The sequence below is a fragment of the Coloeus monedula genome, assembly GCF_965178545.1.
Source record: "Coloeus monedula genome assembly, chromosome: W".
NCBI lineage: Eukaryota > Metazoa > Chordata > Aves > Passeriformes > Corvidae > Coloeus > Coloeus monedula.
Window position 1 is genome coordinate 350,472 of NC_138821.1, and position 14,217 is coordinate 364,688.

Sequence of the window (14,217 nt, forward strand, 5' to 3'; positions counted from 1 at the left end):
CCTTGCTCCCAGCCTGGCCAGACCTGCCCAGCACAGCAACTGCATGACAGGGGGGGTCTGCTGGCCTCTGCTGCACCCACCTCTCCTGTTCTGGAGTTCCAGAGTGGCACGGCCACCACCCTTGGGATGCAGCTGGGGCTTAAATAGAGACAAGTGAAATCTCAGCTTCAACACAGGGGATGAAAATGCAACATGTTCTTTATTGTGCTAATTAGATCACAGAATGAGAAGGTAGCTCCTGGATATGAGAGCATCAGAAGCATCAGGATAATCCACTTTGTACAAAAAAGAAAATTTGGAAAAAAATATCCATAGTGCTACCTTAAAAGAAGAACGATCCATTCAGGTTCCCTGCCCATTATCTCTCCTAAAGGCCCACATCTAGCTCTGGTTTCCAGACCTTCAGCCAGCCTCGCTGGTGGCCAGGGGAAGCCTGTCCCTGTTCCTGCCCAGCTCTCAGGCTGCTGCGCCTCCAGTGAGCACTCAGCGGCACTGCTGGAGTCCTGACTTCGTGGCCACAACCAGAGAGCAGCTTATGAGGAAGGAAAACACACCTCTGGTACTCTCAGGCTACCAATAGCCTGGGAATAGCTGGTTTTTAATGAGAATGCTCTCACTTGTCTCCTACAAGCCTCTTAGCGAGCATGACTGGGAGGAGAGGATCAGCCCCAGAACTGTGGGCGAGAAGCAGCACTGCAGCCAACTGAGGCGAGGATGGCGCAGAAGCCAGCCCTCCTGCTGAGGTGCAGAGGCCAGGAGGCACTGCCGACGGGAGAAGGCACGAAGCAAGGTTCATCCCACTCACTGCGCTCCCCAACACGCCCCTGCTCCAACAGCAAGGACGGTGAGTCACCAGCACGGACACTGTCAGGACCCAGGTGTGTCACAGTACTGTTGGGACAAGCCTACCCCGCCACGAAAAACCACACAGCAAGGCTCCCTCCCACAGGGAATAGAAAGGAGAAGTGCCTCCTCAGGCCATGGCAGCAGGAGTGGTGTTATTCACACACAGTCCAGGCCAGGCATGCACAGGAATTTACCTGACCCTGAGGAGTGAATGTTTTTCTGTGGACACTGGAAATAAGGAATAAAATAGTACGTGACCAAACTTGACCAGATGGAACTGAAACAAACCAAATAGCCAGCAAGGATAAATACAGAGATCTTTCTGGCATCCACCCAAACATGTGCCTCCACCACTTATCCGAAACAAGCGCAGGCTGTGCAAGGAACATGCCCCTCACTGTGGCACACAGCACCTAAGCTGCCCAACTCACCACTCCTTGGATCAGGCAGTTCTCCACCTCAAGTGTCCACCCATCCACTGGGGTGGGTGTAAACTTTAGCTCTAAGACTGCTTTTTAAAATAAAAAGGGGGCGGGGGGAAGGAACATATGAAGTGAGGCAGGGAGGTGATCCAGCAGCCCTGAACTCTAAACAGTGATGCCATTCCCACAGCTATAAAATGGAGTTGCATGTACATCAGTGCCATATGCTCTCACTCAATTCACTAAAGCAAGACCTGTCCAGGGAAAGAATTTTCAAGTTCTTTCAGCTCAACAGTTACAAACAATGGCCAAGCCAATATTTTATAATACATCAAACATCATTGTACCAAGAGCAGAGGCTAAAGAAGCAAGTCCATTGCTCCTTGCTCTTCACTGAGCAGCAAAGCTGTTGCTTTTTTAATGAGGCTGAATCAGCACAAGCACAAAGCCCACACTCACAGTTTTGTCCACACACCACTTCTCCCTCTCACCACAAACAGCAGGAATGGTAAACTCAAGAAATCTTTAAAAAAAGGTTAAAAGCTCCACCTGTTTGTTAGGGAATTCATCCATTTAACATTCCTATATGACTACAGATGAGCTGCTTTTAGACAAACTTACCACAGACTTCATCAGGGTCAGGATTCTAGCCAAAGCTCTGGATTCACGAGACCCACACAGCCAACTCCACAGCTCACAGCCACCAAAGAGCAGGTGCCCTGCCCTCCCTCTACACACACCCTCCACCATCACCCCCAGCAGCTCCTGCCACATACCTCTGACTTTGATCACCTTTCCAGAAGTTACTGCAATTCAACAGCCCCACAAAGACATAGGAGGCTGTCTGCAGATTTGTACTGGGCCACGGGTGTTCCCAGGGTGTACAAGAGAAAGCAGCATCTCCCTTTCAGCAGTGCAAATCCACTGGATTTGTGTGGGCTGCTCCAGAAGCCATCAGCCCCAACTCCCTCTGCCCAAGTGGAGGGTGGAGTCGCAAGTGAACTGTCCTGGGATCGACCACTGAGACCAGCACCAGCTGAAGGTCCTCAGCACTCACCAAACACCAGCACCAGCTGAAGGTCCTCAGCACTCACCAAACACCAGCACCAGCTGAAGGTCCTCAGCATACCACACACCCACCTGTGCCACAAGGGCCCAGTGCTAAGGAAGCAGTCACAACAGGCAGCCCTGTAGTATACCCAACCCATAAATCCACATTTGGTTCATTTTAATAAACTGGGCTGACATACCTCTGATGGGAGCAACCAGTACAGCCTCATTTCCAGGCACCTGGGCTGTCTACATCACCGATGGTCTCAGCTTGGCCTCCTCTTTCCCACCCCAAAACCCAACACTTCTGTGGAGACTTCATTTTTGTCCACATGGCACAGAGCTTGTATGTTGGAGCCACCTGGTCACACCTCCCTCCACCAACTCCTCCCCACCAGCAGGAACTGACATGTCCACTTGACCATCATGTAGGACTGAAAGCTTTAGAAGTAATTTTGCCTTTAGTAGCACCTCTGAGCGATGCTGTGATTTACCAGACACACAGTGTCAGCCGAGATCCAAGATGACAAGGCCATATATAAACTAGTACACATATACCCCTGCCAAAGCTTTGAGGCTTCTGGACAGCTGGGCAGTGACAGCAGCTTCCCAGCAATCCCCCACCAAAGTACCAAGTGGGTCCAGCCCTGCTTTGGGGGTGCCAGCACCCAGGGAACCCATGTGCTCACCCAGCACATCCCACCGCAGCACCTGGTCCAGAGCAGACTCTTTCCCATTTCAGTTCTAGAGATGTATGTTACAAAAGTACACAATAAAATATGAAAAACCAGGACAAAAGAGACATCCTTTAACTCCCACGGGTAGTTACACCAGCCAACAGCACAACTGGGCCAGCAAATGGCTTCCAATAAGAACTACGAGCAAACACTAAAGAGAAGATACAAGCCAACACCTGCCAACATCACCATGGTATCACACCCAGACTTCGGGCTCAAGGACCTTTGAGAGGTGAATCCGTAACTCCAAATTCCAGCCCAAGGGAATGAGGCAATCTATTTGTAACAGCAAGTCAGCCATTGTTTCCTTTCAGATGTTTTGGTTAGTTTTTCTTTTGGACATAGAGTTGGGATCTGATGACTGCAGATTATGTTTACTCCCCACACTGGACAGAACACCTGATCACTACCTGGTCTATGGAGGGGTGCGCCAAAAGTTATAAAATCTACCAAGAAATTTTTGTCAAGTAAAAAAATGGTCATCTATCAAGCCTGTTTAATCAAACAGGCAAAAACATTTGAGTGAAATGTCTCAGCTTTCATTTAGCAGCAGCAATAAGCAAAGATTGCATAGACACACCAAAAGCTGGGAAGAAAAGCAGCCTGGTTGGTGTTCTGCAGAAAAAAAATCAAACCCTGAGAAGGTAAAGCAGTGTCTCTATTGTAATTTCTCAGTGATTAAAAAGTCCAATACGTCTGTTAATTTATGTAAAAAGTTGAAGACAGTTTATGTCAGTTACTCCCCGGCGTGAAGGAGACCTGACAGACCGTCTCTCATTGGAGTTGCTGGATAAACAGAGAGGGAGGATGGCAAGCAGAGCATGAGGCCAACAAAATTCCATTGGGCTCTCCTCCCTCCAACACGCCCCCAAACTGCTCTTCCTTGCTGTTAGTTCACCTTCCAGAGCACTTCACTCTTGGAAGAAAAAAGCTTCTTCATTCTCCAGAGAACTTACACACAACCATGACCTCCATGACCACCTTCACACGGACACTGGCCACAGCCTCCAGAGCAGCATGCTCCAAACCTCACGCCCAGTCCCACCAGGAAGAGGCCAAAAGCAGATTTTCCCCACCACACCAATGTCCGAACAGACCATCCATGAGGGAGTCCTCCCAGCACACCGCTCATCACTCCCATCTCTCCAAAATCCCACCATGAATTCAGTGTGATCATCTACATAACATAAAGATGCTTAAAGAGAGTCAGACTTTGAATTGCTTTCAATTAAAACCAACACAGATTACAGGAACATACTTCCACCCTCAAGCCAGCATTATTCAACACTAGGGTCTGCCAAAGCAGAGAGGATGGCACAGTTGCGCTCCCCATTCCAAATTGTTCTGCTCCTCTCCAGCAGATAAACTACATGGAAACAGGAAAACCTGACTTGAGCTGGCAGGACTCCAACACAGCCACACTGATCCATGCAGTGAGGCACAACAATAGAGCACTGTGGCTTCATGGCAAAGCCCAACTCATTCATGGAATGATTCCTCAGAATAGACAGTGTTCTCACAACCAGAGATACTTATTTTGATTACAGGTAATCAAAATTTGATTAAGGTTCCCAAATCCTAGAAATCAGGACTCTGGCAAACACCTACAGCCTTCCAGTGCACAGGAATTATGGTCAAATGGAGGGAGAAAAAAAAATGAACAATTAAAAATATACACACCAAGTCTGTTGCCCAGTCAAGACATCACCTGGCAGACATAATGCATCTCAATACATTCCACAATCCATCTCAGAAATCAAGTTTCTAGATTTGTTTTGTTGGGGCTTTGAGTTGTTTTTACAGATTGGTTTATTTTTAACTATTTTAACTGCAATTAGCTTCCAGGCCTGTGCAATTTAGCCACATCTCTCCTTCTAAAATTAATTACTAGTTCTCTGCAGAAAACAATCCCTTTCCTGAGGATTTGGTTTTCTTCCTTCTTTCTGGCAAGGGAGAGGAAAAGACTGTGGGAGCAGGGGAAGGGAACACTCCAGCACCAGTAACCGGGCAGTTTAAGAACCGCGTGCTGAAAAAGTTGGCATGATAGTGTGTTAAATACTTCTGAAAACCACAGTTCCAGTCCCAGGTAAACTCTGGCAGGTGTTAGTACTGACCTGGCAGCAGCTCCAGTCCTGAGCTGAGCATGCCAGCAGTAAAACCACATTCCTTCCGCCCAGGGCTCGAGGTAGGAGTCACCCAACCTGCGCCACATTCCTACCCAGCTTACCCAAAATAACAGCGTGCACAAGATTGCACTGCACTTCTTTCCGAAAGGGGACAGAGCTGCCCAGCAGCACTTCTTCTACTGCTACAGTAAAACCTTCCCATTCAACACAATGAAATATTTAAGAGAAAGTTGCAGTGAAAGCAAAAGATGGAGAAATTTATGGAAGTTAATGAGATTTCTCATTACCAACACCAAAATTTAATTGTAATTAAATCAAGCTACTTCTGCACATTGTTATCACATCTACGACTTTCTGTTGACTGAAGCTGTTGGATAATCCAGCCCTCACTGCTATTACAAGGCCTGGAGGTTTCCAGCTTGCCCAGAAAGTCCCAGTTTATATTGCACCGAGTTTAATTAAGCAAAGGTCTTAATCCAATCTTCTGGGACTGAGAGGTTGTCAATTCGGCACAATCCAGCAGAAATCAGTGAGCTGCCAACAGGCTGCACCCACAGCACCACCTCCAATGTGGCCTCCAGATCCTACAGCATCTGTGCAGGCAGCCCACCTCGCACCAGGAGCCGTGTTTGGTTCAGAAAGGATAAGTGTTACATCTCACAGAGCCTTTCACTGGCTGGAGACACAGCTCCAGCCTAGAAGCTGCAGGGCTGAATTCTTCCCACTACATCCTAAGATGTAACACCGATTCCCTTCTGACAGGTAAGCTCGTTCTGCATTCGTACCATGCCTGGTGATATTTCCAAAACAAAACGCAGCAAACCCCATCAGAGATGTGTTAACCGTAACTGCCAGCACAAGCTGTGCCCCGGGGGTGAGGTGCCTGCTCACCAGCGGGTGTGGGGCTCACAGTCCATGTTTGCTTCCCACGAAAATGGCCTCTGTGCAGGAGCAGAGAACCTCGAGTTCCCATTTCCCATTACACAGTGCCCTCCAACGGCCAGCCCTTCACACGGAACCCAAGGAATGCTTACCCCCCTTCCCAAAGGCAGCAGCGGAACCACTGGTTGCACTGCCTGCATACCACCCTCAGAGGACAGGACAGCAGCCAGGGGAGACAGAGCCTCTCTGAATGGAGGGATAGCTAAAACTAACACTCCTTCTCTCCCTCACACCCTCATGTTAATACAAGCCACCTTAAATGTCTTTACAGTCATTTTATAATAAAATTAGAATTTACTTAGTGTCAGTACTAGCGACCAAAACATGCCAATAACTCATTAAAATCAGGTTTAAAATGCAGGCTTTTATAAAAATCTATTGACCTCCTGAGAACCACAGCCTATTTTGTTATTCTGCCATACAAGTAGACACGCAAGCCCTGTCATTTATGAAATGTTTCCTTACCTGGACTTTTCAATCATCATTTAAGGTTTATGTGTTATCCCTGAAGCCAGTGCACTTAGTGTCTATAAAAACAATTCAGGGTCAATAAAAAAGTCACTATTCTGAATTGCTTATTGCTAAGACAGTGTCAGTGCTGTGACCAAGGGAGGCCCCTCTCACACTCAGAAAGCAGAGTGAGGCTTTATGTAACCAGAACATTCAGAGCAGAAACAACAGAGCTCTCATTTAAAGGGTCTGTGTTCAGTGGTGGTGACAAAAGGTGCATCTTCTCAAGGAACTCAAGGGTTTTTTCACTCTGGCTTCAGGTATGCAGTGGGCTGGGCTGGAGCTCCTGGGGCCAGGGGTGCACCCCTGGGCAGACTGGCCCCTCACACTGCCCCTTCCCACCTTGCAGCTGAGGAGCCACAGCTGCCCACAAGCTGCTTCTCTGGCACATCACTGCCCTGGTCCTTCATCCAGCGCTCTTGCAGTGCCACAGAACTCGATGCTCCAGTGCTGCTCCGGGAGCTGAGCTGGGAACCAGAACAATGAAGGGACACAGCTCTGGAGGCCCTCCCCAGCACCAGTGCTGGCAGGGGCTCCGTGGGGATGGCCTGGGCTCAGGAAACATCTCTGGCCATGCCAGCACAGTGCAGAAGCCAGGTGAGCAGCAAGGTACAGCCTCACCACCGAGGCAACACAACAGGAAATGGCACCTGAAATCTAACTGCAACCATCTACAACACTGACACTGCCCCAACAACTCAGCATCGTCATCACTTCCAAAGTTTACTGTTTGCTTCAAATGCAAAGTAGAGAAATCCAACACTGAACTCCCACATGTCACTGCTGTCACCAAGTCCAGGGAGGGAGGGAAAATCGCAGCCCTTTTCCTCCCCAATAAATCTTGTTGATCATGAGCAATAACATCTTCCTCTTGAGGCCCTGCAGCCCCATCTCATGGATCTGTTAACATGACACTCAACTACAGGGAAGGAGACACCCTCAAGGGAGATCATTCCAGAGCAACAAATCCGTCAGGAACATGTAAACACAAGGCACAAAAGCCAGCCTCCCATATGCCTCAGTCTGAAACAGTTTGCACACAGTTTATCCATCATGGCACAAGCTGCACTTCCCCACAGCACCACTGTGGCAAATCTTGGCTTATTCCTTACCCTGATGTTAGATCCAGTACAGGTGAGCCTGTGCTTCAGGAACTCATCCTGTCCACAGGAACCATTTCCATCACACTCAGAACTGGGTTTGTTTCCTTTTCCCCAAAGTGTGTCTCAGTAAAGCGAAGCACCACAGAGACTCCTGAGGTCCTGAAATCCTTCAGGATTCATTCCTCAGGCACAAGGCTTTGCCCAGCACAGCACACAAGAACTAAGATGAAAGGTTAGGCTGCAGTGACTACACCCAGAATTATTTGAGGCATATGGGATTGTATCTCACACATCAAGATATTTTCAGGAACATAAGATCCTTTTGACAATTTCTAAGGCATGACAAAATGTCATCTCAGTAGGAAGCTTCTAATTCCAATTGATTCAATCACAAGTCACAGAAGTTGAATAGAACTTGAAAAGAGAAGAACTGCAGAGAGCAGTTTCACATATGAACCTTTTCCCCCCTAATATTTTAAAATATAAAAAGACAATTTTTCTTCAAGGATCTTTTTTCTGAAGTTCCATTTTTTGTTCAAGCAAACAAGATCCAAGGAGCTGCAAGTTTTGCTTCCATCCAAGGACACTGAGAAAGCAAAATGTTTGTGGATTTGTGTGGGCAACATTTGACTCTCAAGAAACCCAAACTGAAACAAAGGAGAGGTACACTTAAATCACAAATATTTTCAGCTACAAAGGGCTGTAAGTTTTTATATATACTGATATTTAGGGATTGCCTGAAAGCACCTAAGCTTCCAAGGAGCCTGTGTAAATATTATTTCACAGAATTGCAAAGAGGCTGAGGTTGGGACGGGCCTCTGGAGGTCACTTGGCCCACCCCCTGCTTAAGCCAGAGCTGGCTGCCCAGGCCTGTGTCCTGATGGTCCCAAACAGCCCCAAGGATGGAGCTCCAACACCCTCTGGGCAGCCTGGCCCAGTGCTGAGGTCATCCCAACAGTTAAAAATTGTCAGGATATGAATCTGATTTACAACTAATTTTACCTAATTAATGTAAAACACTTTACAGTTCAGGTTTACAAAGAGGTTGATCTGTGAACACAACGTGGTCTGTCACGACAAACTAAAATGGTTGGCTCCTACCCTGTGAGTCAGTGATCCCCAGATCCCCAACCTGCCTAGCATCCCAACACCTATCAGAGTCCCTGGGCAAAACGGAACAATGTCCCCCTGGAAGGCAGCCCTGTGAACCACAGCTCCCCACAGGGATGAGCGCAGGCCCATACTCTGCAGACACGCCAGCACACACGCAGCCCGAGCCTGCTCCACGCCTACCACACACATCAGCTGTGCAAGCAGGAGGGAAGCCTGTGCCTCTGGTCTGTCGGAGAGATTGCTGGTTCTCTGGAGAGCCACTCAGCAAGTCCAGCTTGCATGCAAATCACTTCATTTTCCAATCAGCAAATGTGCCAGGAATGGAAGCACTGCACAAGGCCAACTCAAAGCCCTCCAAAACCCACATACAACAGATCTGCAAACAGCATTTCAAACCCAGGCAGGAACAAAGGAAATGAATAGGCTGAATACGTCCACATACACAATTCAGCCTCTCACAGCTCTCTCACAGCTAACAGAGCTCTGCCTTCCAAAAAATGATGAGCCAAGTCCAAGCCAATGCTAGCGGGAAGTCATTACCCACACAAGCCAGCATGCAGAGAACTGTCAGCACACCTTCCTCAGCCCTCTTTACTAGAGCTACCTTACAGCCACCTTCTTGAGAGAGATCATCCTCCCCTCCTCTGTGCTCTCCTCTATCCATTACTAGACACTCAAGAGCAGGTCAGGCTCTCAGGGTCATGAAACTACAGCCCAGCAGGCTGCATCACCTGCACCCTTCTCCATGCCACCCCTCCCTCAGTCCCTGTTCCCTCTTTCTCCCATCCTATTTCCATTTGTGGACTCCCACCGCAGTTTTAGATGGTCACTGCTCTTCCTGAGAAGTGTCCAGCATTAGCAGATGCACGGCAAAGCAGGAAACAAAGCACAGTCTCCTGTCCCTCAGGCAGTGTGGCTGTGGTCATCACTGCAGCTGTGACATGGGTCACTGCTGAGAGACCAGAGCCTTTCTTTTCCCAGCAGCTCCTTTTCCAACAGCTTGGTTTTACCTCAGGAGATGAGTGACAAACACATCTCCTTGCCCACTGCTCTACAGGCCAGGTCCCCAGCACCAGCTGAGGTTGAGTATCACGTCAGGAGCAGCCCCTGCTCTCCCGAGATCCTTCCACCTCCGAGCCAAGGTGAGAGAAGCCAGCAGATTTCTCCCTGTATCCGTTTCTCTTTAGCATTCTGTTCAAGTACCAGCATATGTCGAGGCAGGGACAAAAGACACAGTGAGCACACACACAACAGAGAAGGCAGCAGCCAAGCTCCAGCATGATGTTCTCAGCCACCTCCCTGGGACCTGGCAGGATGGCTCCAGGTTTCCCTTTTCCTCACAGATCACACTTGCTAATATAAGCACAAAAGCACCCCCAATCAAATGGTTTAGGGTGCCCATTTTGGGACAGCAAATCCCACTGCCTTTAACTGTTCCCTAAGCCTGTGCAGACCCCCCCCCACCAGCCCAAGAGCAGGCAGGATCACCACAGGCCCGCTGGCAGCAGGAGCAAGCAGGACCCTGCAGATGGCTCAGCAGTGGGCCCGGCTACCTGCAGGGTCGGGCAATGCACCGGAGCTGGCCCAAAGCTGCCTGGGGACTGGTGCCAGCCACCGCTGTGCTCACATGAAGGATTATGGAAACAGCTCAGCGAGGAGAAGGTTCTCCTCTGCTGTTGTGCTCACTATCTACAGCACCCAACGCTCCTGGAATGCCCTCTCCTCTCCCCTACCTTCACACACAGGCAGAGCATTTGCAATCAGCTTTATAATTTAACAACAACAGAATGACAGCCCCCCCCCCCCCCCCCCCCCCAAAACACCCACTCCTGCCCAGGAACCTCCTTCCCAATGAGAATTAAACGTTACAGTCAGTCATCCAGATTCGGTGCCCCTAAAATACACCAGGTAAGAAACATTGTCTGTGAGGTTCACAAGGCAGAAGATGTTTTTAACGTTAGTTTCTTCTACACCACAAACAGACTGACACATCATCCTTTGTGTTCAGCCCCACAAAACCGGAAGCAATGCTGTTGTAATTACTATTCACTCCTGTAAAAATAAAAGCAGTATGTGTGCTCCTAATAGCTGATACCCTGAAACCACAGCCCAGTAATGCAGCCTTGCCCATTGCTGATGCTCTATGACACTGGCTCCTAAGAAAAGGAGCAACCGACCAAGGCCAGGAAACAAAAAAAGGCATTAAATAGGATTTTTAACATTTACCTAAAGTAAACTGGACTGTTCTCATGCCTGTGACATTTTTGGTTCTGCAGAAGACATCGGCTGATAAAGCCGGCACACGGTGATTACTTATCGCGGGTCCTACCTCTCCTATCAGCTCCATCTGCACTGGGGCCAGGTTGTGTCTGACACAGTACCCGGCGCACCGGCCCGGCGGCTGCTACGCTCCGGCCCCGCGGCCGCTCCCGGGGGACACTGGCAGCGCTGGGGGGAGGAGGCGGAGAGGGGCGGCCGCCCCCGCCCTCGGCACCGCCGGCCGCAGCTCTTTGTTCGCTACCGGTCCGGCCGAGGCACCCGCGGGCTCCGGGCGGCCGCACCTGCCGAGGGTGCGGGCAGCGCACCCCGGGCCAGGCCGTCCCCGGGCAAGTGGCCGCTGCGGGAGGGGCGCAGAGCCCTGCGGGGCGGGCAACGCCTGCCCTCCCAGACCGACCCTCGACCTTCGCCCAGCTCTCGAACCTCCGCCGCGGCTCCCACCGACGGCGCTCCGGCAAACCCCGCACCCAGCCCGTCCGCGCCGACCCACCTCGTCCTCTGAGAGCCCGTACACCGGCTCCGCCGCCGCGGTCGCCATGGAGCCGCTCCCGGGCCCGCCGAGCCGCCCGCCGCCGCCTCCTGCTGCCGCCGCCGCTGCTACTGGCCCGCGGGCGGCGGAAGGCGTCGGGAGCCGAGCCCGGCGGAAAAGGGCCGGGGGCGGGGCCGCCCGGGGCCGCCCGCGCTGCCGCCGCCGCCGCGGGCCGGGGCTGAGCGCGGCCGCAGGGACGGAGAGCGCCGGCGGGGCGGGGAGAGCGCCGGGCCGGCCCAGCGGCGGCGGGCGGGGCGGGCGGGGAGAGGCACAAAGCGCGGGAGGGGCCGCACTCCGCGGCCGCACCGCCCTGAGGGACGGGCGTGGGAAAGGGGCGCGCGGGGTGCGCGAGGGATGTGCGCGAGGGGTGCGCGAGGGATGCGCGCGCTCGGGGTGGGCGCGTGGGCGCGCGAGGCGCTTCGCGCGGAGCTGGCGCGCGGGGGCAGCACGCGCGTGTGGCAGGCGCCCCCCAGTGGGCGGGAGCGGCGCCGCCGGGCCTGGACTGCGGGGCCGCGCCCCGTGCGGGCAGCGGGATCTGCGCCGGGATGTGTCCCGGGATGTGTCCAGGGATGTGTCCAGGGATGTGTCCCCGTGCGGGCAGCGGGATCTGCGCCGGGATGAGTCCCGGGATGTGTCCCGGGATGTGTCCAGGGATGTGTCCCCGTGCGGGCAGCGGGATCTGCGCCGGGATGTGTCCAGGGATGTGTCCCGGGATGTGTCCAGGGATGTGTCCCCGTGCGGGCAGCGGGATCTGCGCCGGGATGAGTCCCGGGATGTGTCCAGGGATGTGTCCCCGTGCGGGCAGCGGGATCTGCGCCGGGATGTGTCCCGGGATGTGTCCAGGGATGTGTCCCCGTGCGGGCAGCGGGATCTGCGCCGGGATGTGTCCCGGGATGTGTCCAGGGATGTGTCCCCGTGCGGGCAGCGGGATCTGCGCCGGGATGTGTCCCGGGATGTGTCCCGGGATGTGTCCCGGGATGTGTCCCCGTGCGGGCGGCGGGCCCTGCTCCGGTGTCCCGGTGCAGGCCCGGGATGAGCAGGAGCAAAGTCCCCGCTGCCCGCGGCTCTCTGGAGCAGTGGGAGATGGTCGCTCACCGTGGCATTTTTTCTCTCGCCACCGCGGATTTTAGGGAAACAAAACACAGTGGGCACTTGGAGCGAGGGCACTTCTGGGCAAAATCAAGTCTCGCTTTAGCTCTAAATGAGCTTTTGATTTGTTTTCCGCCCCTGAGCTGGCTCTGCCCCGGGCCATGCCCCTCCCTGTGCTAATCACCCATTTATGATCTCTCGGTATCTCCTGGCAGTGCGGTGGTGCTTAAGTGGAGGCTAATGAGGAAGTTCGATGGCAGCGGTGCCCAGACACATTTATGCTCTATTACATTTACTTGTAAGTGTACAGTGTGTTACCAAAGGCACGTGGGGCCACTGGCACGGGACAGATCTGTCACCACAGCCCAACACACTGTGCACTTCGTTCTGTGCGCTTCGGACAAGTGCCACTGGCTCTGTCTTCAGCAGCCCACCTCCGTGTGCTCAGGTGCTTTATACCTGTTTCTGTTTCACGGAGCTGAGCAGAACGGGAAAAAGGAGATCCCTTTTTCTGGAGAGATTCCACACCAGTCTGTAGGCCAGAAAGCGTTTTTTCCAGCCTTTCCAAAGCCCTTTCTGGGGCAGGAAGGATGTGACCTCTGCCCAGACAGCAGTGCCCTGGAGCTGAGCATGAACTGTTAAAGTCCAGCCTGGGGAGACATCAGCCTTTGTACTCCCACGGATCCCTCCTGGCCATAAACTACACGTGGTGCAGGCAGTGCCGGGCACGGCCGGGCCGGGGCTTCCCCAGCACCAGGGGCAAAATGCTCCTGTTTGCCTGGCCAAGGCGAGCCCTGGGATGGCTGGGTGCACAGGAGCACCTGGCACCAGGCTCATTGCACAGGTCTTACGCCAAGAGAGATTCAGTTTTATTCTTTGTTCCAAGCTCAGCAGATCATTCCCAACTCTGGATGTAGCTTTCCCCCCTGCTTTTCACTGACCTACTTCGTTGCCTTAACAGAAGCATCTCCTCCACCTCCCATCCCCGGGATACCACGGAAACACAGGATTTTAGTAGTCCTTTCATTCAGTTCCATAAACACATCCCAGTTCTTTGCCTCCCTTATCTTTCTGTGCTGACACCAAGAGTTGGATACCATCAGGAACCTGGCATGTTTCTATTCAAGAATGTTTCTATTTCTGAAGAGCAGTATGAAAAAGAAACAGTTGGGTGTAATTCAACAGCTGTAAGTGGACTGTAATCCCAGCACTGTAAAGGTGGCGGTACATGGAAATCTCAGAATCCAGATCTTTTCTGCAGCACATGTTCACATCCCTCTGGAATCACATCCATGGCTTTTTCCTTCCACCTCACAGCACCTGGGCTGCTGGTGGTGTACAGTCAGCCAGCATTCCCACCAACAGGTGCTCCCCAGGGAAAAATACGCCTGTACAGGAGCAAAATGAAAGGATCTCTGAGGCCAGAGCATGACAATTAGTGCCACTTACAACTCAATTGGATTGCAAGGCTTT

The 14,217-nt window shown here is 52.1% G+C and overlaps 1 protein-coding gene across 2 annotated transcripts in view; it reads right to left on the reverse strand.

The window, feature by feature from the left end:
* The window catches only part of LOC309584582 (E3 ubiquitin-protein ligase NEDD4-like), a 103,784-nt gene extending 92,054 nt beyond the window's left edge, over positions 1-11,730 (reverse strand). For both annotated transcript variants that reach the window (XM_082300677.1, XM_082300676.1), the window contains exon 1: positions 11,617-11,730. In XM_082300677.1, coding sequence (XP_082156803.1) covers positions 11,617-11,664 — 48 coding nt within the window. In that variant the 5' untranslated portion in view covers positions 11,665-11,730. The remainder of the gene's footprint in view (positions 1-11,616) is intronic.
* Positions 11,731-14,217: the final 2,487 nt, after the last annotated feature.